This window comes from Oncorhynchus mykiss, chromosome 15 (genome assembly GCF_013265735.2).
Source record: "Oncorhynchus mykiss isolate Arlee chromosome 15, USDA_OmykA_1.1, whole genome shotgun sequence".
Lineage (NCBI taxonomy): Eukaryota > Metazoa > Chordata > Actinopteri > Salmoniformes > Salmonidae > Oncorhynchus > Oncorhynchus mykiss.
This window is the reverse complement of record NC_048579.1, coordinates 36719217-36743985: the sequence shown is the minus strand read 5'-3', so window position 1 is coordinate 36743985 and position 24769 is coordinate 36719217. Positions and strand designations below refer to the sequence as shown.

The 24769-nt window shown below is 42.0% G+C and overlaps 1 protein-coding gene and 1 long non-coding RNA gene across 6 annotated transcripts; both read left to right on the top strand.

Annotated features, from left to right (window-relative positions):
* Positions 1 to 240: 240 nt before the first annotated feature.
* On the top strand, positions 241 to 12415 carry LOC118938797. Of its 4 annotated transcripts, XM_036944320.1 has the most exons (8): positions 241 to 269; positions 484 to 673; positions 789 to 825; positions 1102 to 6005; positions 6133 to 6211; positions 11618 to 11665; positions 12058 to 12169; positions 12280 to 12415. In XM_036944320.1, exons 4-7 carry the CDS (start codon positions 1806 to 1808, stop codon positions 12078 to 12080), a joined length of 4350 nt encoding a protein of 1449 aa, XP_036800215.1. In that variant the 5' UTR covers positions 241 to 269; positions 484 to 673; positions 789 to 825; positions 1102 to 1805; the 3' UTR covers positions 12081 to 12169; positions 12280 to 12415. The 4 variants fall into 4 exon arrangements, with proteins under 4 accessions (XP_036800215.1, XP_036800214.1, XP_036800218.1 ...); XM_036944319.1 differs by lacking the exons at positions 11618 to 11665; positions 12058 to 12169; positions 12280 to 12415 and adding an exon at positions 7499 to 7692; XM_036944323.1 differs by lacking the exons at positions 11618 to 11665; positions 12058 to 12169; positions 12280 to 12415 and adding an exon at positions 11569 to 11606 and having other exon boundaries at positions 1102 to 6211.
* A 2974-nt stretch (positions 12416 to 15389) lies between these two features.
* Positions 15390 to 18225, top strand: LOC118938798. Of its 2 annotated transcripts, XR_005036087.1 has the most exons (5): positions 15390 to 16938; positions 17111 to 17201; positions 17292 to 17543; positions 17648 to 17749; positions 17872 to 18225. It is a non-coding gene; the product is annotated as an uncharacterized LOC118938798 (long non-coding RNA). The 2 variants fall into 2 exon arrangements; XR_005036086.1 differs by having other exon boundaries at positions 15390 to 17201.
* The last annotated feature ends 6544 nt before the right edge of the window (positions 18226 to 24769 follow it).

Below are 24769 nucleotides of genomic sequence, written 5' to 3'. Positions count from 1 at the left end.
CATCAGACAAGCTCAGTGCCTATGTAGGTGATTGTATTCAAACACATAGGCTGTGTCTGATATGGAAAAATACATTTTAACATTAGAACAGGATGACTCTCGGTCGACAAATATTTTTTTTTGTCGGGGACAGCCCTGCAATCAGTCTTACCCTTGCTCTACTCAAAGGGCTGTATTGGAATGGCTTCATACAGTATCTACGTGTATATCATTGACTGTATTGTCTTTTTAGGCCAAGATAAACAAAGTGGAGCAGATCACTGATGCAGGTCATAAATGAAACACTAATTTCACTGAATGTAATCCTTTTGCATGTAAATGTAATTTAGTATGGACATCTATTGAGCAGAGAACTAATAGCAGAGTGCACATGTTATACTTTCTTGGCTACTTAACTTCACAAAGTTGGCTAATACATATTTGCCTCAGAAGGTTACATGTTTTCTGACTTCTTTACCTTGGTGAATGCTGCTTTGCACACAGATCCCTCTACATCTGTGGAATTCTCTGGGATGGCAGTTCAGGGGACATCTCACCAGGGACAATCTAATGAGAAGATCCTAAGTGAGTGTGTCTCCAGGGCCTGTCAGACCAGGGCTCTTGACCTCCCGCCAATCGATCCGGATGCTTTCAACCCGATTATCATCCGGTTTCTGGAAAAACTTACTGAGGAGTATGTCCAAACTTCTATTGTAGTATTTGAATGCAATGTCATCTGGAGGATTTTATAAATTGTATGTGTGTTGGTGTGCTTTTTGGTGCTAAAAACATCTAATAATCTCCTATAGGCAATGGAGGCAGTTAAGCATTGGCAGGATGGACCCTGTAAGTCCCTTAACCCTGAACATTATTCATAGATATATTAATAGACCTTTCAAGAAAATTAGATACAAGCCTTTTATCTATCTACAGTATCATCCACATTATCACAAACAGTTACATTCAAAGAGCTTTTTAGTAGCCTACTGCTTTTCATGCTTTCCAACGTATGCCACTTTCATGATTCTCATGAACATATGTGAGATTGTTGGTATCTCTTCGAGGAGCTTGGTTTCAGAGCCCGGCTATGAGTAATCTACCTACACTGTTTCGGTCCTACAGGTGATGAGGGCATTGCTTGCAGAGATGTGCCTGGAGATTGTGCGGTTTGTATCTGAGGCCATCCTGGAGGTCATCATCCCTGCAATTTTTCGTTTTGTACGGATATACAGCCATGTGTCTCCAGTATCCGGCAAGTCTCTGACAGAATCAGAGAGATCCTCTAGCACAAACCTGAAGGTTCGCAAGAGAGACAGCAGCAAATCCTCAAGGTCTTGCACGGCCAAATCAAGCTCCTCTCGTAATGGGTATGTTCAGTCATTCCTAAAGAAACCGGTTTCACCTAACTATTCATAACCCATTTTGTGAAAATATGTTTTGTTTATCTGTGTAACAGTTTACTCTTAATGACCAGTTTAACTGATTATTGAATTATGCATTAATGTGACTACAGTGTCTACTATTGAATATGGAATGCTGTATTGTTTGCTTTGTATTCTCAAAGGTCTCAGACAGTGTTGCCAAATACTCAGGGAGATGGTGAGTCTATATCATCTGAGCCACTCAGTGACTTTTTTGGGATCACTGAGGACAGTCTCCTCACTGGTGTCAAGGATTCCTTCAAAGAGTCGCTGAACAATGTCCTCTGTATCCAAAGAGAGGGCCAGGTAGACACTCAAAGTCTATCCCGGGTTATTGTTGGAGAAGTGTCAAAGAAGGTCAATTCCATAATCTCTGTGGCCATCCAAACTCCCATCTCTGGGCGAATGTCCCCTGTCATTTTTGCCAGTGGTGGTGTCTCCAGCACCAAGGTGGTTGAGGAGATGGTGTCTGGCGTTTCCAACATACTTCAGATGTACATTAATGGGAAGAGTGTTGAGCAGAGTGTTGTTCTCAGAGAGGATGGTGTTGAGGTGGATATGACACATTTAACAGGACAGGTCATGACAGCCTTCAGTGGCACTGTTTTGAACTTCAGCAATAAGGAGGAAAATGACCCCGACAAGAGGGAACTGCTTTGTGTTGTTGCTGACCATATGAAGATGCTTGAAGCTTGTAAAAGTCCTGAGGAGATGCTAAAACAAGGAGAGAGCAACCTCAATATCAAAGGTGCCAAATCTAGTCTTCGTCTGTCAACACAAAGTATGGACAGACTACTTACTGAGGAGTTTCAGACCAAGGCCACTGAATCGATCCGAGAGATCGTTAAAAGATTCAGGGGTTGTACATCATGTTGTTCTGGCACTACATCATCTTGTCCAACTCCTAGGATAGGTGAGATCAGAGACCTTATGATTGACCCTGAGGCCTCTGAGTTGGTAAGTACCTTTGTTTCAGACATGGACAATCTTACCCAGTCTATCAGGGCATCCTGCTCCCCTGCACAGAGTGAGCAGATCCTTCTTGAAAACCATCAAAGTAAGATCTGGTCTTACACTGTTGGTTGTTACTACGACATGAAAAATACGCTGAAGAGGCTTCTTACCTGTCCAGAAAAAGGGGATCTCGCAAGTACATTTGTGGAGAGCACAAAATATTCTTTCACAATTTTTCCAACTTTGTGCCTGGACGTCAGTCATTCCAGTAATGGTGAGGCTGACACATCAGACTCCATTTCTTGTAAACCACTTTTAATAACCCCCTCATCTATGAATGAACAAAAAGGACAAAGTGAGACCCCAAAACCTCTCTTAGCTCAAAAAAAGTATTTGCAAGACCAAGTCCTCCTTGACACCACAAAAGCGATTGCCAGCCAGGTTCTTGTCTTGTATAAGACTGAGGTGATGGAGAAGTTCTCATCTTCTGTTGGAGAGTGTGATTCTGAAGAGTCTCTGGAGGCCATTCTATTTGTGGATGGCATCATGTCTGACTTGAATGATTTCACCAGTTCTTGTTCCGCTTCACCATCTGAGTTGCTAGACAGTGAACAATGTCTCTCCCATCTCACTTTTCCACTTGGTCTGCAGGACAGCACCACCAACAGTGAATCTACCCAGAGTCTTCCAGTTATAAATATGAAGAAACTGTCCAGTGTGTCTTTCCAGACAAAGGCTAGAAAGGCAGTGAGTGAAGCTCTGAGATCTGTCAACCCTTTTACAAACAGCTTACTGGGAGACTCTGAAGCATCTAAATTACTGGACACTTTTGTAACAGATGTGGAGACTATTGTTCAGTCCATGCAGGCACATCACTCTGAAAATTTCAGAATTTCAAAAGTGAGCACCCTTTCTGCTGCTCGTATTATATATCATAGATTTCGAGAAATGCTGAGGCGGTTTCTCACTCCCTGCCAAGACTCTGTAAAGGTCATCGATGGTGTTACACCAATACATGATGAGACTCTCAAACAGGCTCCTAGTGAAAGTTTAGATTCTCAGGTGACTTGTAATAGTGATTCTCCTGAAATCCAAGCGGACCTTCAAACCTGTACCAAGGAAGTCATTAGTCAGATCCTCACTGTGAATCACTCTGAGGAATCCATGGAGGAATGCCTCTCTAGCCTAAAAGGAGAAACAGAAGACATGTCCAAGCTTTTGGATGCCGTTGTTTCTCAGATTGACGTCCTTGCCGCCTCCAAATCATATTTATATGTTGATGACTATGCTGTCAATACACAGGACAATTTGCATGGTGGGATCAACAATGATGAAGAGGAAGCATCCTCTAGAAGTCTTAAATCCACAGCCTTTGACAAATTATGTACTGATGAGTTTCAAACTAAAGCCTCACATTTGGCTGGTGGGATCCTTCAATCAGGGTTGATTGGCATTGTAAATACCAGCCTTGATGGTAGAAGTGCAGACATTTGTACAGAGTCCAGTAATGATGGTGATGATAGAGATTTCAAAATCCTTCAGAACCGTGGAACTCCACCTTTGTTCACCTCTTCTCTGCACACCAATTCTGCAGCATCCAACATCGTCATAAGCATCACTAAAGACCTTAATAGCATCACCCAGATGACTAAAATGTCTGATGCTTCAGTGTCTGGCCAGTTAGAGAGATCCCTGTCAGCTTCAACCCTTCCTGTCAGTGTTCACAACGGGGTCAATGTGAAAGGAAAGATCATTTGGCCAGGCACTGTTAACCTGTTCAACAATGTGTTCATCAAGGTCAAGGATTTTTTTGCCCAGCAACAACCAGTACTCCTAGACAATGTGGTTGAGGCCTCCAAACATGCCGAATCCATATGCAGAACAGCTACTTCTACACAAATTACTTACAATGAACATGAAGGCAGCCAGACCAGCATGGTAAATTATTCCAAAGCCTTAATTAGTCAGACTCTGATGACAATCCAGAGGAGAGTGTTTATGTCAGAGAGGATGAGCACCTCAGAGAAAGCCCTCTTGACTCGTTCCATCGTGGGCTCCATGTTGGAGGATGTTGACATGGTGAGAAGTGATGGACACGAGATACACCGGCCATCCTCCTCAAAGTCCTCCCTGTCCATCACCTCTGCCATGACCAGAGGGTCCCAGAGTGATTTGACAAATTCTCTTCCAGGCACTCCAGTCCACAATGAGTGGCCTGTTGAAATCTATTGTCCTATCATTAGGAGTTCGGTCATTGATATGAGTGACTCCTCAACTCATTCACAAGGGTCAACAAATTACACAAGGCAAACCATCTCTGCCATAGTTGACACTGTTATGGAGGTCATTCCAAGAGAAGATACGAAACACACAGCCACTGCAGATGATGTCACTTCTTTTACAAGAAGACTTGCGAGACTCAGCCCCAGGGACGGTCTTCAGAACTTCTCACATGAGCTCACTGACAAAGTTTATGAGCTCATAAAAAGTCACAACACCCCCCAGGCTCTTTTTGTGCCAGCTGGCAAGAGCGTGTCTGACTCTATTCTTTTGAAGCTGAAGACAGGATTGAATGCTTCTGAAGAATCCAGGGAGTTTCCATCTGACCTTGTATACTCCTTTGCTACGGAGTCAATAAAACGTCTGCTACAGCAGATTGTCTTCTGGCTTCCTCCACCATCACAAGGATCCGATTTCTGCCAAACTATCATCTCTGATGGTTCTCTGCAGGAAACAAGTTGGCTTATGCCGAGCTCTTCTGCCATCTCCATTAGTTCCTCACAGGTTTACTTTGACACAAAGAGCCTTTTCACCAATATAATGGTCAATCAGGTCATGGATACCTGTTCTGTGGCCTCCAATTCATCAGAAGAATTATCAGAGTTGATGAACATAATCAATGGGTTGTCCCCAACTGATGCTGGAACACTTGACTCTGACAGACCGGCTCTCATGACCACTAGCCGTCAGTCTAGTTCCAAATCATTGCCTAGACCCCCTCTGTCTGGCAGCAGCACACACAACGGTGGAACTGTGGATATTCAAGTTTTAGGAGAGGTGGAATCCAAGATGGACAACAAAGATCTGGAGATGTCTAGTGTCTCTGTGCATCCATCAACTCCATCAGCCATGGACTCTGAGACACATGCATCATTTGACTCCACTAGCAATGACTACACCTCTTTGGTACTTTTACTGATTGTTAGATTGCTGTCAATGATCACCCCTATCACATTACTGGAATCCTCTGACATTGGTGAAACATCAAGAGTTCTCACAAAGAGGATTCTGTCTGAGTTCTGTGGCACCTCAGGCCTTGAACCAACTCAAGCCTACCCCCAGAATCTGAAAATCAAAAAGATTTTCAAGGCTGTCTACAAGGGGCTTCTTCAAGAATTTGGGTCAGAGAAGATGCTCCAGGTTGCAATGAAGTCAACGGATTATGCATTTGACGATGCCCTGGTCAAATCATTAACTAGGGAACTACTAGCTAAATGCAATGAGGCTAGCTCTTCACCTCCCTCCATGACACAGTTGTCATCACACAATGTACTTGGCAGTGACGAGGTAGGTAATTCTGGGCTTCCAACAACTTGTAGAAAGGAAAAGAAGAGAGGAAGATTCAGCGCTCTCTGTGGACTCAACCCAAAGGTACATATGTCATCAAAATACACATTTTTAAGATTATTTTTTATTCATTACGTACAGTATGATGGTAAACACTGATACCCTTTGTGTGCAATTTCTCCTACTGTATAAATGACTGTTTGTTACCCAGTGTACAAAGAAGGTCAACAAGAAGAACCACTGCACTCCAACACCTTCCCAGAACCAGACCCCTGCCGTCAGTGAAAAAGGTAAGTCAATACACTCAAATGTGTACTGAACAAAAATATAAACGCAACATGCAACAATTTCAAAGATTTTATTGAGTTACAGTTCATATATGGAAATCAGTCAATTGAAATACGTTCATTAGGCCCTTATCTATGGATTTCACATGACTGGGAATACAGATATGCATCTGTTCGTCACAGATACCTTAAATAAAAGGTAGGGGCGTGGATCAGAAAACCAGTCAGTATCTGGTGTGACCACCATTTTCCTCATGCAGCGTGACACTTCTCTTTCGCATAGAGTTGATCAGGCTGTTGATTGTGGCCTATGGAATGTTGTCCCACTCCTCTTCAATAGCTGTGCAAAGTTGTTGAATATTGGTGGGAACTGGAACACGCTGTTGTACACGTCAATCCAGAGCATCACAAACATGCTAAATGGGTGACATGTCTGGTGAGTATGCAGGCCTTTCGACATGGGGCCATGCATTACCATGCTGAAACATGAGGTGATGGCGGCGGATGAATGGCACGACAATGGGCCTAAGGATCTCGTGACGGTATCTCTGTGCATTCAAATTGCCATTGATAAAATGCAATTGTATTCGTTGTCCGTAGATTATGCCTGCCCACACCATAACCCTACAGCCAACACGACGCCATATACGTACGTGGTCTGTGGTTGTGAGGCCTGTTGGACATACTGCCAAATTCTCTAAAACGACATTGAAGGCAGCTCTGAGACAGAGACAGAGTTGCGTTGTGTGGTGTGACAAAACTGCACATTTTAGCGTGGCCTTTTATTGCCTCCAGCACGAGTTGCACCTTTGTAATGATCATGCTTTTTAACCCACAAGAGTCTACGCCCTGTCTGGGCCGAGGGGTTTGTATCGGCCTTACTGCTATTTGCCCATACAAACGCATTGAATAACAGATTCACTACATGGAACTGAAGCGTCTGATATATATCGTCAACTTTTTTATATATATATATATATATATATATATATATATATATATATATATATATATATATATATATATATATATATATATTTATTTATATGTATATATATTTTTTGCATGTTTTTATCCCCTTCTTTTTGGCACTAAACAGTCTAAGCCCTGGGGTGGCCTATGTAACACTTCTGCGTTAAATAGGCGGATTGAGACTGCTAGGCTACCTGCCGCCTGACATTTGTAAATTATGTAGAATATTACAATTTAAATAATAATAATGCAATACTAATTCTTCACACTAACTAGGGTCAGTTAAAGAAAATGTTATGTTTACATTTTTTCCCCCAGCAATTGTCAATGATCAACAATCCTGCCGAACAGAGAGTGTATGCTCCACCAAGAAGAAACCAAGGAAGCGCTCGCTCATTTCCAGGATGTTTTCAGCTATAGGCAAAGCCTTGTCCAGTCCCTTTACTTCCTGCTATAAAAAGAAGAGTACCTAATCTATATTTCAAAATAAATATTTGAAATTAACATAATTGCATTAATTCTTCATGTTGAGTGTTTTTCATTATATATTATTGGATGATATAAAGTGTAGTAGTAGTAGAAGTTGTATAGTTGACTATAAACATACATTAAAAAATAATAAGAATAGTGTGCACTTCTAGGTACAGTTGAAGTCTGATGTTTACATACACCTTAGCCAAATACATTTAAACTCAGTTTTTCACAATTCCTGATATTTAATCCTCGTAAAAAATCCCTGTCTTAGGTCAGTTAGAATCATCACTTTATTTTAAGAATGTGAAATGTCAGAATAATACTAGAGATAATTATTTATTTCAGCTTTTCTTATTATTTATTTCACGTTCCCAGTGGGTCAGAAGTTTACATACACTCAATTAGTATTTGGTAGCATTGCCTTTAAATTGTTTAACTTGGGTCAAACGTTTCGGTTGGTCTTCCACAAGCTTCCCACAATAAGTTTACTGAATTTTGGCCCATTCCTCCTGACAGAGCTGGTGTAACTGAGTCAGGTTTGTAGGCCTCCTTGCTCGCACACACCTTTTCAGTTCTGCCCACACATTTTCTATAGGATTGAAGTCAGGGCTTTGTGATGGCCACTCCAATACCTTGACTTTGTTGTCCTTAAGTCATTTTGCCACAACTTTGGAAGTATACTTGGGGTTATTGTCCATTTGGAATACCCACTTGCGACCAAGCCTTAACTTCCTGACTGATGTCTTGAGATGTTGCTTCAATATATCCACATCATTTTTGTGGATATCACATCAAATAAAACTATAAATAATCTTATCTAAGTCCTTTACAATTTTAGGGGGTAAGTCAAGTGACAACGAGACATAAACCAATCTGGATAACCCTTCAGCTTTGGATAATAATACTCAACCGTATAACGAAATATCTCTCATCAACCAGAGGTTCAATTAGTTAAAGTTCAATTCAGTCCTTTGTTTTTCATCCTTGCATATAACAATTTCAATATAAGTAACCTTATCTTTAATTGGGATACCAAATACTTCCTGTAAAACACAATCCTTGAATGGAAATAAGGCTGACTTACTGATATTCATTTTCAAACCCGAAACTAAGGAAAAGTCTTCAATACAGGAAACTGCTTTAGAAACCTCATTCCTGTCTCTTAAAAATATTACGATTCGCCTAGCATTAATAGAAAAAACAGAAATGGACATTTACTATCACAGTGACTAGATGAAGAATATTAAACTTGTATACGTTCACATGAACCAGGGTCTCACAAAAAGAAAAGTTCTTACTAGTTGCAAATAAAAACAGTCCTTTGCACCACGCTAGTGGGTGACCTAAATTCTCTATATATATATATTTATACAATTGCAAATAACATTGTACCATAAATTGGTAAAAACTAATAGCCATCAAGCTAACATTAAGTGTCAGTGCGAATTTCCCTGCCATAAAATAAATCTATATATAAAAAAAGTGTGGCTCACACAAACAATGCTCTTTCCTCAAGAAATATAAAGTTTTATCAGATGCAAATAAAACTCAGTCCTGCACAACTCACTTGATAAATCCAGCCACAGACGATTCTGAGCTTCTTTGTCAAATGCTGTCAGATCCTCCTTGAACCTCAGGTTGTTCTTCTTTAAACAGTCATTTTTCTTTGCACTTTTCCTTGTCATGTCCCTCACTGTCCTGGAGATGAATCTCATGATCACTGGTCGTGGTGGCTGGTTGTTTTCCCCATCTCTCAGCCTACATCCAGAGAACCTGAGAACCTGCAACAACATTTCGCTCCTCCTATTGCCCTGCAAATGTCCTTCACTCTTGCTTTGATGTTCTCGTCAGATTTTTCTGCTATTCTTTTTATTTTTAAATTTTACCCCTTTTTCTCCCCAATTTCGTGGTATCCAATTGTTGTAGCTACTATCTTGTCTCATTGCTACAACTCCCGTATGGGCTCTGGAGAGACGAAGGTTGAATGTCATGCGTCCTCCAGCGCGCATCCAACCCGGAAGCCAGCCGCACCAATGTGTCGGAGGCTACACCGTGCACCTGGCAACCTTGACTGCGCCCGGCCCGCCACAGAAGTCGCTGGTGCGCGATGAGATAAGGAGATCCCTACCGACCAATCGCTCCCAAGCCCAGACGACGCTAGGCCAATTGTGCGTCGCCCCATCGACCTCCCGTCGCGGCCGGTTACGACAGAGCCTGGGCGCGAACCCAGGGACTCTGATGGCACAGCTGGCGCTGCAGTACAGCGCCCTTAACCACTGCGCCACCCGGGAAGCCTGCTTTTTCTGCTATTCCATAAATTTGAAGATTCCATCTCCGACTATACCGGTCATTCTCGTTTACCTTTTGACTCCATTTCAGTGAGTTTCTTATCCTGCTTTGCAACCTGAATGTTCAATGTTGCGTTCTGCTGCTTCAGAGTTTTTACTTCCTCAGCACTGAAATCAATCGATTTCGTCAGGTTAACGATACTGACAGTGTTCTTTTACACCAAATTCATGATGTTATCTGTACTCTCTTTGATTTTAGCCGTGAGGATGCGGACGATGTTGTCCTGTAGCTGGCTCATTGATGGTTCACTTCTCAGCTTCTTTGGAATTTGCTCCTTGGTTGGGGTATTCGGGTATGAATCGCATTCACCCCCCTTTTTTACACTGCAAGCATATGAGTGAGTTTCACCAGGGTAGCCTAGTGGTTAGAGCGTTGGACTAGTAACCGGAAGGTTGTGAGTTCAAACCCCCGAGCTGACAAGGTACAAATCTGTCGTTCTGCCCCTGAACAGGCAGTTAACCCACTGTTCCCAGGCCGTCATTGAAAATAAGAATTTGTTCTTAACTGACTTGCCTGGTTAAATAAAGGTAAAATAAAATAAAAAAAATTCTCCTTGGAAGTTTCAACATCCATTATCTCAGCAACAATTTGGTCATGTCCTGATTACATGCTACTAGCTATGAAGACGTTAGCAGGCTAACTTAACGGCACACGCTGAAACGTTTAGATAGCTAGCTTGTCCGTTGGAAATCGTCAAAAATATGTCAATGGGTTGAATAATTACAAAATTATTCATTGTATGGTTAGATATCATTTTTGTGAAAATAACAAATTTCAACTGCAGTCTAAAACTATAAACTTTGTGAGAAAACCCAAAAATTGTTCCTCAGCTAGAAATGTTCCACCCTCTCATGTCGCCATCTTGACCATGTCACTGATTTCATGGAGCTCTCCTGCGCATCATTTACTTCACAAAATCCCGCAAATGTGAAAGCGCCAGAAAGAAACATTGCGAGATTGTAAATATGTGTGAAAGTCAGAGATTTGAAAGCAGACGCTTTCATCAAAAGCGATGTACAGTAATGCGTACATACATTTGACTTTTGAGTGGCCCAGGGAAATTAAACTTTTTCAAGCTTTTCTAAGCAATTTTTGTATCTCTTTCTTTGTAATACTGTATGTATTCAATCATTTCGAATTGATCACTTCCCACTGGGCACATACATCAATTCAATGTTTATTCCACGTTGGTTTAACGTAATTTAATTGAAATTACATGGATATTCTGTCACAGGTAATTTTGTAATCTGCAGTCAATTTAATTATGTTTTCATGTGCCATGATTCTGACATTTCACATATGGTCCTCATAGGATTAGGCTACATAATTACAGTGGTGCAGTAAATGTAATCTCAATTCAATACGAGATGCATATACTGTACATATAGCCATTATAGCTATTAAACCCATGTTCAGTGACTGTAATCTGTGACGCAAGTGGCCTAATATGTTTGTGACGTTCCATGGAACCCACAGTGTTGTTTAAAACTAGATTCTGATTGGCTTGCAGGTCATTCTACTGTGTAAATTATAAATGAAAACGTGCTTTTATATCAGTGTTACAGATTCACATTACTGAACGTGTCTCAACCCGTACCGCGCTTTTATCTAAAGGTATCTTCACGCACGACTGGATAGGCCTTTTGGATACGCTTGTCCAAGGTAAGGATATGAGTCAAGCTATAGCCTACTTTTAATGTTTTAGTTCCGAACTCAAATTACTCCAGTCAAGTGATTCATCATAAAAGTGAGTTGTTTTGACTGAGCAGTCCAATGACCAATGCTGTTTTTGGACTATGAGACCCTCGGCTATATACTATGATGAGCCAATAACATGCATAGATTGTGCATTAGGCATTGCACAAGTTAGTGTCTAGGTCAGAATATAAAGTTGCTACTTCCGTCAACTCAAGTTACTCAAGTCAAGTGATTAATCGTAAGAGTTAGTTGTTTTGACTGTCAAAACAAATAACTTTGATGGAATATTCCAAATTACAATGGCAATTATTCATCACAAATTCACAATATTACTTGTATTTCAATGATTCATCCAGGCCCAAGACATAAAGTCTCCTGAAAGCTGTGTAGCAATCATTCCATTGCTGACCCATAGGATGGTAATCACATACATGATTGGCTTCATCTAGAATCATGGATACCTTTCATGTGAGTACTCACACACAATATTTTTTTTACATACCTCAGAAGGAAGATACCTCAATATCTGGAAGCACTGTCTCGTGTACAATTGCTAATGCTATCTCTGAAATGTCTAGCAAAATGTTGACTTGATCGTTTCATCAAGACCTTCTCATCACAAGTTGGAACTAGTGGTCAACATTGGGACAATGCAGCCATAAATAACATGGACCAATATTTTCATGGAGGTAAGCACTATACTTCTGATGGGTTTAAAGATTGTATTACATTATCTTACCATAGATATTTTTCCTCTAATTTGGCTCCCGTTCCTCCAACAGTGAGCATGACCTGCCAGCAGAGCTCACTGGAGCAGGGAGACATGCCGTCATCCTTTTGGCGCCTGACAAAGTACACTTTTTCTCTTCTAAATAACACTACAGTAACATCTTCTGCACAAAGTTACATTCCTAATTAGATTGGTGTTAAGTGAGAACGAATCCTAAAGATGGTCCAATGGGCATGGTATGAAGCCTCTCATCATCTCAGTGTGTTGAACCACCTGATTTCTTGCAGGCTTGAGATTCAGATCCTGCTGAATGATGTTAAGCATTCGATTAACCACATGCAGGGGACGCTGAACACCATGCAGGGGCAGTGTATTGAGTTGCAGACTGCCATGTCTAAGGTAGTGTCAGATGAGTCTCAGATACAGAAGAATAAGTCTATGATGGTATGGTGATAATGATTGAGATGGTGATTATAATAATGATGACTAGCGGTACCCCACCCTAAGGGCAGTAAATCATTGGATCTGATTAATTAAATTCAATGCAATTCAATCTTTGAGGAGTGCAACCATAGAAATACAATGACTTTACACTAATAATAAGCTATTGTCAACTTGCCGTCTATGCTTATCTTGCTCATTGCTCACTGTCAATTGCTGACTGTTACCCTATGAGTGCAACTATTATTGATTTCTCACAGAAAAATTATTTGGTTGCAAATGTACCTGGGGCCATGTAAATAATTGTTAGGCTACTCATTTTGAATCCACCGGTGGCAACTTGTGTGACCATAAAAGTCTGTGCGACTTGGCACAGTAAAATAATTTGGTTACTGACCTGCCCTACATCATAGAAGGCCCTTCAAGTCGAACTAGGAAATTCTGACATTTCTGACTCACTAACTCGTCATGGAATGACTAACTCGTCATGGAAAGTTTCCCACTTGTGAAGTATTAGAATCAACCAGTAGGAAGCTCTACGCTAATAACGTACATTCATTTTAACTCTGAGGTTCCAAGTTTCCGATGACATGTGAATGCGTCAATAATTGCTATGGTAATTTTGAATGTTCAGTCAGTGAGCATTATGTGTAATTATCCTACATACTTACATCAAATACTTTATGATAGCATCATCTCCTGTAGTAGCAGTGCCATTCCAAACACAATAAATGTAAAAATGAACAAAGATACAAAATATTGCTAAAGTGAAGAAAATCAGCTCAAAAGTGTAGGAGGAAATGCCCCTGCAGCAGGGAGGCTTACGGTATTATAATATATTGTAGATAACATTAATATAATTTGTGTATTTACAGTATCAGTACACATACAAATGAAAGTATATGCTAGGGAATGATCTACACTGAGTGAACAAAACATTAAGAACACCTTCCTTTTGAGGTCCCCCCCCTTGGTGGTGGACCATTGTTGATACTCAGGGAAAACTGTTGAGCTGAAAAACCCAACAGCTTCTGGCACCTACTACCATACTCTGTTCAAAGGGACTTAAATGTTTGGTCTTGCCCATTCACCCTCTGAATGACACACATACACAATCCATGTCTCAATTGTCTAAAAGTCCATCTTTAACCTGTCTCCTCCTCTTCATCTACACTGAGAAGAAGATTTAACAATTAACATCAATAAGGGATTATAGCTTTCACCTGATTAGTCTGTGTCACAGAAAGAGAAGGTGTTCTTAATAATGTTTAATACACTCAGTATACTATGTGTCAATGATGCTATAGATTCCAAGTGGTTGATTTTTTAGGGAATATGGAATATTCTCTATTTTATACCTGCAGATCATCACAGCAGCTGATGTTGCTGTACAGAGGAAGGAGATCCTCCGAGCATCAGGCCTCATCCCTGAACAAAAGGAGTTGATCCTCATGGCCAGTGTCACTGCGCAGAGGAAGGGAATCGTCCCAATGTCCAGCGTCCCTGCACACAGGGAGGGGATCCTCCTCACAGCCAGTGTCCCTGTGAAGAATGGAAACAATCATCCACAACCACCTCCCATCATCCCCATGGTGGCACCACTGTGGAAATGGGATGGTGGAGCGTGTACTCCACCTGTGGATTTCTATTCCAAGAGAAGAGGTCACTTAAACGTACCTAATTAGTAAAGAAATTACCATTGTGATAGCGTGATGATGTGACTATTTTATGCAGAAATAGTTTGGCGATTGGTCACATTTGTAAGCCCTCACATAATAATGCAGGGAATTGTTGATTTTGCAACCAAAACAATGCGATGGCAGAGTACTGGAGTAAACTCCCAGTAATCCCCGTGACTGCGTGTAGGTTAAGATTGGGTTGTAACAGAGTATCAGAGCGAGACGTTCCTACCTGTCAGCAAGTAATTGTTCTGTGTGGTGACATGATCAGAGTGGCCTGACTTCTTCCACTTATTACAGATGTCCGACTTAGATATGTTGAGCATCCTGCTATGATGTCCATTACCAAGCCGGAACACTCCGAGGCCAACCCTCAGTGCCAGACGGCAGCTGGGTCTTTGGGAGTGGAAGAGTTAATAAGAAGGAGGTTCATCTACCTGAGGACAAAGACAGATCTGTAAGGAACTGGTTATTAACACTATATTCTATGTAGAGACAATTGAGTGGATTAAAATTTGTACAAATTGTGGCTTGCTTCACATTGCTAATATCTTCTTCCTCAGATTGTCTGGGATCCAACTCTGCACAGATGGGTTAACAAAACTGAGCCCAAGGCTGAGGTACACACTTAAATTCAATGAAAGAGAGATTAAAGTAGACGGCACGCGTCAAAATGATTGATTGATGACCTTACGTCATTTTGACCTTTGCGTGTCCGAATATGTGCCCCCTCCCCGTCCCCCCTGTTCCCGTGGTCACGTGTTATTTTGTGTTATTTCAGATCTCTATGTCATCCTTTGAAGTATTCCAGTTGATGGATGTCTAGGGGGATGGTTGAACTGTGGTTGTTGTGTTTGAACTTTTGGACCTGGTATGACCCCCCAGATGTATCGCCCATATGTGTATCTGATGAATCCGGAATGTCCTGGGCATATGCCTTATAAATGTCCAGAACAAGCAATTTTTAAAATAAAGACTTGAATATTAAACATCTAAAATATGTCTACAAGGGCAATTATCGGTGTGCTTTGCAGCTCATGTCAAGAATCCAACGACAAAAGCCTGGAGGATGTTTTGCGTGAGGCTCCCGAATGTTTTAAGGGCTTTTTGTGTACAAGCGACGGGCATATGTCTTACATCTTTAGCCCGGAGGAATCTACGGTTAAGATATTCACAGACAGCGTGTCCCAACCCTTTTATCGGGCAGAACCCGAGAGTTTTTCTCCAGCGCTAAGGATGAGAGAATGGCTTAAAATAAGACTAGCGCTGTGTCAAATGGAGCGCGCCCTAAGTGTTTCAAGGCTGCCCGGATATGCGTTGGAAGAACAGGTCTGTGGCCGAAGTGATATAATGGCCATAAGAATCGCGTCAATGGCGTATACCCCGGACTCCAGAGTGACAATTTTAGCATGTGAACAATTTGATAGTGCAAATGCTTCGAAAACGGTCAGATCATATGTATCTTCCAAAGCATGCAAGGATGTAAATTTTTTCCAAATAATGTTCAGTTTTAAATGGCGCGATTACCATATTTTCAGAACACTGATGAATAAGCTGGACAGTCTTTTCGAAAATCGGGAACAATTACGGCGATGGCCTCGGTTATCGTTGAGACATTCCCAAGACCCACAAGGCAGAAGGCGGATCTATCCCTGGAGTGAAAACGGCCAGAGCTTCGATGGAGCGGGCAAAAGACTTTGCGACGGGGAGTTGGAAACGGATAACGGTCAGGGCTAAACGGACCCTATATTTGTAAGAAATAGTAAAACATGTTGAATTATAAAGTGTGTTAAAATGTATGTGTTAAATATTTTGGAATTCAATAAAAGGAGTTTTAAAAAACTGTATCTCACCCGTAACTATGCGAAACGGTGTTTCACATCTTCAGCCAACTCGGTCGCGAAGAAAAAGACATTGAAAATCAGGGTGCATGCATGAGTGTGCGTGTGAAGGAGCAGCAGGAGTGTGTGTGTGTGCGTTTCAAAAAACAAAGGGTTTGTTTGTGTGGGTTCAACATGGGGTCCCATCTGTAGAGAATCGTTTGAAATCCCAAAGTTTGAACTATCCAGCATATGGCCTGTCAAGGTATCGGCCGACCGCCCGGGGTTAAACCAGGATATCTAATCAACGCCCCCCCAGGACCCCCCAAACAAAACGCATGACAGAACGGTTCTTTGAATTCACAGCCTTTTGGTCTAAAGCAAACATACAGTTGGTTGCATACAGGCTATCTCTCGAAACTCATTCCGTACTTTAACAAGTTAGGGACAGAACGTCTATTTTTAACAAGTTTAGCACGGCTTTAGCGCAAACCCAAAGGCCCGAATATTTAACTGCCAGGACAGATAGCATAGGCTGTAAAGCCCTCCTAATGGATATTTCTGGAGGTGAGTAAATGAGAAATATAGTTTAAGATTTGTTTGAATATTATTGTAATAACAAACCCCCGAGTTATTTGGGTATTTCAGACCAAAGGCCAATATGTGTTAAAAAGTGTATATATATCGTATAACGGTTAATATTGTCTAACGGTGGCTAGAGTCCCAAACCTTTACGCAGCTTTTACACGGTTTACCTGATCTGGAACAACATGAGGGGGATACACACTCTCAAAAATCAGGCAGTCAGTCGCCATCAGACTTTTTTCGTTGTAAGTCCTTACAATTAAACACATACCCAAGAATATTTATATATAAAATATAGTGTGTACTATTTTAAAAACGATTTTATGTATTTACAGTCGACATACCGCCAAGAATGATAAAGGATTCGTTATGGACAGCGGACACGAGTGACATGGATGCAATTCTACCGTTCTGTACGCGCGTTTTTTCAAACTCACCGGGAACGTCCACCCCCTCACGACATATTCCAGACCCCAACAGGCAACGCACAACTGTGGCCCAAGTACATTGCTCAGATTCAACCCCACCCGAAAAGTACGGCTGGGCCGGGAACTTGAGGCTTCGCGAGCAGGCGCTCCAAGGACATGGTATGAGACCATTATACGTTTATGTTATGTGTTATACGTCTTTTTATTAGTTATACCTCTTTTGATAGAATATGTTAAAACAAGGACAAATAATGTTTTTTCAGACTGCCCGGAGACAGACCCTGCAGAATCGGGAACGCTAGCTGAAAAAAGCCCAGAGCCCTCGGTATCAGCAATTCGTCAGAACAAGCGCCAAAAAAGCCTAGGTATTTTAACGATGTATTGTTAATATATATATATTATTAGACCTGAAATGTATTTGACATTTTATGTATCTAACATATTTTATATTTAATAACGTAATTTTGTATGTATTATTTTCATTCAGACTCAGCCCCGGCGAAAAACGGCACAGACGGACACATACACCTAGAGCTGGGGGATTCCGGCGCCCCGAACATTCCCGATGAAACAACCGATAGACCTGTTTTTAATGACATTTCAGATGTTGACGACCAGCTTTTCTGTGATGCGGCCAACCTTATCGACCCCGTCAATTCTACGGCATCAGTACCTGCAGTAGAACAAGAAAGGTTTTTCACATTATTTTCCAGGGCTTTGAAATCAAGGAATGTTTTGCTATACAAACGAGTGGGTGATTTAATTGAGAGACAGTACAGAGACGATATGTTATTCTGGCATAGAACAATTCCCCGCATGTTAAACAGCAAACCCATTAAAAAACGCAAATGCAGACGCTAAAATCATACATGTAACCACCAATCATTCCCGAAAAGACCCCAAAACGCACATCCTTAATTATCCAAATGGCCGAACTACAGAAACAAGGTGCGACAGTTGAAAGCCTCTTAGCGCAGATCCCGCCAGAACTCTTAGAAGTTATTACACGTATGAACGAGTCTGGGGTGTGCGATGAAAGCATATTATCCCAGATTCCAGCCGAACTCCTAGAAATGATTAATCGCATGAACGAGTCAGGGGGGCCCGATGAAAACCTGTTATCACAGATTCCCGAAGCCCTCATAACCTTAATTAATCGTCTGAACGAGAGTCAGACATTTTCGGCCCCGGCAACCCCAACAGAGATAGACCAACCAATATCGCCCAGGTCCGTAGAGTCTGAAACGCCACCAGATGTTTTTGGGGAATTGGAAAATTGTCTAATACATCTGGCGGGAGATGGTCTTGATAGACGTGTCCGGGTTGTGTACCGGAATAAATTCAACAATACAGAGATTCGACAGTTTTTCAATTTCCTATGGGTGAATCAGAATCTTGACTATGCGTTGTTTTACATGATGATAACGGACACTCTGAACGATCTGTTAGAGACGGCTAGAGATTATGGCGAACCACGGGATGTTCTACAGTTGGAACTTTGTGGAGATAGCCTGCATAACACAGTATCTCTTATTTTACCCAATGGCGAAGCAGATCTTGAACAATTTACCGCGCTGCTAGAACGACTTGTTCAGTCAAATTTTGCCATCATAGCCGATCGAACCCTCGAGCTTGTAGTTCAAATAATACGTCAACCCCAGGGGGGTGGTGGGCAGAGAAGGAAGCTTGATAGCCTAATGCAATCGGAAATCCTAAGCAATAAAAGGGCCTACCTCATAAACGTTCACAATCCCGATAATAAGCTATGTTTTGCAATAGGCCTAGCGCATTTACTTAACCCAGGATGTACTGATCTGACGGCATTGCAAAAGGCTAGAGAGATCCAAACGGGGGTGGGTCTCGGTATACATGAGGGGGTTGCTTTTTCCGACATATTCAAATTTGAAAACCTTCTGAATATCAAGATTGTGGTTTTGTACCACAGTAGAGCTAATGCATCTCTCTTGAAGTTCCAAAACACCCCCCAACCGCACCCGCAGATTCTGTATTTTTATGTGCAAAACGAACATTACTACGCCATTACCAACATCACGGCGTTCCTCGGGACCCCCTATGTGTGTCCATCATGCCATACCGGCTACACCCGAAAGGGGGGGCACTCGTGCCGTTATAACTGTTCGGTATGTCAAGATGCAGAGTGCCCAATGCAACCCTTAAACTTGACACCATGTGCTGATTGCCACCGCACATGTCGTTCGACCTACTGTTACGCTAAACACAAAATTGAAACATGGCACCCTAAGGCCTGTAAATCTGTAAGCATTTGTGCCATTAACAAGAAATGCCCAAAATGTCATTGCAATTACAACCTTAAAATAGATAGCCCTAAACCACATGTGTGTGGAATCATTCATTGTCCAATCTGTAAAGGCCCTTTGAAAAGCAGAGACGCTGAAGTGGTTCAAGAAGTGCCACACGAGTGTTATATTCAGCCCTTGGCTGAAGATGAACATTCAGAGAAATATGTGTTCTATGATTTTGAGACAAATCAGCAATCGGGGGATCATTTGCCTATTTTTGTATCTACCATGACATTCAAGGGGGAAAAGTGGTCTGCAGAAGGATCCAATTGTGCACTACTCTTTCTAAAACATTTTAGAAAGCCACAGTACAGAAACTTCACGTTTATAGCCCACAATGCTAGAGCCTACGATTCTTACCTGCTTCTGAATCCCTTGATACAGCAAGGCGTGGCACCCTGGGTCATAGCTCAAGGTAGTAAAATCTTGTGTTTTGTAGACCCAGCCTTCAACCAGAGATACATTGACAGTCTAAGCTTCTTACCCATGCGATTGGCTCAAATGCCAGAGGCCTTGGGTTTTGAAAACTCTGTGAAAGGTTGGTTCCCCCACTTCTTCACATCTGATGAGAATCTACATTATGTCGGAGCATATCCCAGCCCTGAAATGTACGGGTGTGATCAAATGTCTCCCAAAGAGCGTGAGAGATTCATGACGTGGTACGAGACAGTAAGACATGGCACCTTTGATTTCCATAAAGAGATGGAATCATACTGTGACAATGATGTGGTTATACTTCGTGAAGGATGCCTCAGATTCAGAGAAGAGGTAATCAAAGATGCAGGTATTGACCCCTGGAGTTGTACAACTATTGCATCGGCATGCATGAAAACCTATCGTACACACTATTTGCCGCCCGCTTCAATAGCCATTCCCTCGCCTGACAACTACCGACGCCAATTCAAGTCATACTCTAGTGGGTCCATTCAATGGTTAGAGTATATGGCCCAGGATAAAGACATTTTTATTCAACATGCTTTGAATCGAGGGGAGAAGGCATTTGGCTCTTACCATGTAGATGGCTACACACAGATTGACGGGGTTGAGACCGCGTATGAGTACAACGGTTGTTTCTTCCATGGTTGCAAATCTTGCTTTGTGCCCCAGACCCTGTGTGTCCTAACCCAAAAGACTTTTGGGGAAATGTACCAAGAGTTTCAAGACAAAGTTGATTCTTTACAGGCTACTTACGGTCTAAAAGTGGTTGTTTTGTGGGAGCACGAATGGACAGCCCTCAAAAAGTCTGATCCTAATGTTCAAGCCTTCCTTTCCAGCTTTGAAACCCCCGAGCCCCTGGAACCGCGCCAGGCCTTGTATGGCGGCCGTACCAATGCTTTGACATTGCGGTATGTAGCGCAACCCGACGAGACAATAGGCTATGTAGATTTTACATCCCTTTATCCTCATGTAATGAGTTCCTCATGCTATCCTATAGGGCATCCAGAAATTATTCATCGGGATTTTGACTTACCCCAAAACTATTTTGGTCTGATCAAAGCAACAGTCTACCCTCCTAGGGGTTTGTTTATACCTGTGTTGCCTTACAGGGGCCCTCAAGGAAAACTTTTCTTTCCCCTTTGTCGCACATGCAGTGAAAACATACAGCAAACCCCATGTGATCACTCAGATCAAGAAAGAGCCCTGACAGGGGTGTGGGTCACAGTTGAATTCTCTAAGGCTTTAGAGATGGGGTATCGTGTGGCCAAAATCTTTGAAGTATGGAACTTTACCAAGAAATCAGACACTCTTTTTAAAGAGTACATCAAAACCTTCTTGAGATGTAAGCAAATGGCTTCAGGCTATCCTGCATCGGTCACAGATCAAGAGAGTAAAGACAGGTACATTCAAGACTATCACGACAGAGAAGGCATCCTTCTTGACCCTGACAGAATAGAGGTCAACAAAACCAAACGAAATGTGTCGAAATTGTACTTAAACTCGCTTTGGGGCAAATTAGCGCAGAGGTGTAATATGCTAACAACGTCGATTATTAAAGACCCGGAAGAATTTTTGGAATTTGTTTTTTCGGACCAATACGAAATTTCACATTTTTCATTCTTGAGTCAAGACATTGCCTTGGTGCAATGGCGACGTAACAAGAAGTGGGTTCTACCTCCGGGTAATGTAAATGTGTTTCTTGCAGCATTTACCACGGCCTATGGCCGACTTGAACTGTACAAGCTCATGGAGCAGCTTCAGAGGCGGGTTCTTTACCACGACACAGACTCTGTGGTCTATGTAAGCAAACCGGGGGATTGGATCCCCCCACTCAGCAACTATCTGGGTGGCTTAACGAGTGAACTCGCAGAGGGTGACCATATCACCGAATGGTCCTCCTGTGGTCCTAAAAGCTATGCTTTTAGAACTAAGGACAATCACGTGGTTTTGAAAGCCAAAGGCGTGACTCAAAACTATGAAAATGCCCCGCGTGTAAACTTGGAATCAATCACACGCTTGGTCGAGGGGTTCCTAAATGACAGGAATAGTGACTTGGAGATTTTGAGCTCCTACAAAAAGATTGTTAGAGATAAAAAGGGCTTCCATCTGAGGAATGCCCCACTCACTAAAAGATTCAGGGTTGTCTATGACAAGAGACGGCTTTTGCCTGACGGGACCACATTGCCCTATGGCTACTGACTTATGCTACATGCAGCAGTGTGTCAGGCGTGACTCAAAACTATGAAAATGCCCCGCGTGTAAAACTTTGAATCAGTCACACGCTTGGTCGAGGGGTGCCTAAATGACAGGAATAGTGACTTGGAGATTTTGAGCTCCTACAAAAAGATTGTTAGGTCTAAAAAAGGGCTTCCATCGGAGGAAGGCCCCCACTTACTAAAAGCTTCAGGGTTGTCTATGACGAGAGACTGCTTTTTTTGCCTGACTGGACCACATTGTCCCTTTGGCTACAGACTTATGCTACAAGCTACAGGGTGTCTTAAAGCTTAAGATATAATGACTGCTGTAGAAGGTTTTGACCCCCGGTTGCAACTACCATTTTCGGCCTTAATCGCAGGGCCTTCGAATAGTGGTAAAACTTGTTTTGTAAAAAGTATTTTAGAGAATTCTGAACATGTGTTATCTCAAAAGCCTGATAATGTTGTGTGGTGTTATTCTTGTTATCAACCTCTGTATGATGAATTGTTGAAGACAATAAAAATCAAGTTTGTTGAAGGAATACCTGATTCCCTGTCTGATGATGAACTTTTACCTCCTCATAAAAACAATCTGCTGGTTTTGGACGATATGCTATTTGCAGGTAGCGAACATCCTGAAATTGCCCGAGCATTTACCCAATATACTCATCATAGAAACCTGTCTGTGCTTTACTTGGTGCAGAATGTGTTTCACCAAGGTAAAAATAGCCGCACCATCAGTTTGAACGCCAATTACATGGTTTTGTTCAAAAATCCTAGAGACAAACTACAAATTAACACTCTAGCTCAGCAGATGTACCCGGGAAGGAAATCCTACTTTATGGAGAGCTACGAGGACGCTACCAAAGCGCCATTTTCTTATTTAATCGTGGATTTAAAAGCAAATACTCCAGAACACCTTAGGCTACGAACAGGTCTGTTTCCGTGGGAGTGGCCGGCTGCGTACATACCTAAAAAGTAACCGCTATGTCTCTGCGTTTAAAAAGAAACTTGCCCCTCTTGAGAAGCCTAGTTGGGGCTACATCTAATGAACGGAAGGCCATCTTGGGTCACTGTTCTTCAGATCTAATATTATCCCTATGTGAGATTGCTTTGAATCTTCTCAAAGGACGCATTCCACTCACCCTGACACAATTGAAAAAATTAAAGAGACAAAAGACCGCGATCAAGCTCTTTGCCAATAAAAGGGTCAGTCTTCAAAAGAAACGACATAGCATACAACAGTCTGGGGGTTTTCTTCTACCTTTACTAAGTATAGCCGTGCCCTTCATCACCAGCCTTATTGCAGCCCGACGTGGGGGTTGAACACATAGGGTGATGGCCAATAAAATGTATCTGGTGCCACAACAAGAGTTGGATAGACTTAAAAAACAAGTGCAGGGTCCCGAAAATATCAGACAAACAGCGGAAAATGATTTGGATACGGCCATGAAGGATATTTTGAATCAAAAAGGCTTGAACCCCTATGATAAGGTCCAAAAATACACAAACCTCTTGCAAAGGTATTTGTCCTTGGTGAAACAAGGGGAGAGAGAGACAGGCCAATTAACTATTTCCCTACAGGACCCTTTAAAAGATGACGAGCCTAGCGAGAGCCACGCCCCTGTAATGCCGGTACCTGTGAGCTTACCGTCTGAAGCTCAAACGCCTGTTGAAGATAAAGTTATGCATGACATGTTAGCCCATGTTCCGGCACGTAACAGGAAAAATGTTAGCTACATTATGAACAAGCTAAAAGACTCAAAGGGGGCAGCTACTTGGAACGACAAAGGAGAGTTTATCCTTCAGGGCTCGCTTGTCAAAGGTTCCCATATGCTGGACTTGCTTAAAAGTACCACATCTGCCCACAAGGTTGCTGATGACAGAAGACCTCCAGGATGGCTTCAGTTTCTTAAGGCCCTGGCCATCCTCAACATACCCCTCTCGGGTGTACCCAACTATAAGACTCGTCAACAGATTCACTCTTTAAAACACACACCTTCAACGAAATACAGCACCCCTAAAGACGCCCCAAAACCCTCGCATCCTTATGAAATGAATGACGATAACCCATTTACCCCCCTGAACGCCTCCGGACCTTTCCCTAATCCCGATCTCTCTGGGTGGTTAGACTTTTGAATGACTTTTGAATGACTATGATTAAATTCAATAAATTTTATTTGAAAAAATAAGCAATTTAACATTTGTGGCATTCTTGAAACATTTGGCGTGAGCATACGCCTTGATTACACGTTCTTAAATGATACACATTTGAACACTTTTGATATTTTCTAACAAAACAAGCTACAACTTTATCATTACTTCTTAAATCATCCTTATAAAGAGACATAACATCTTCAAAAGAAACTCCCCGGGCTCTTTGGCATAGATAGAATACACAGTGGTGACCGCATGTTGTGGAAAGGTTATC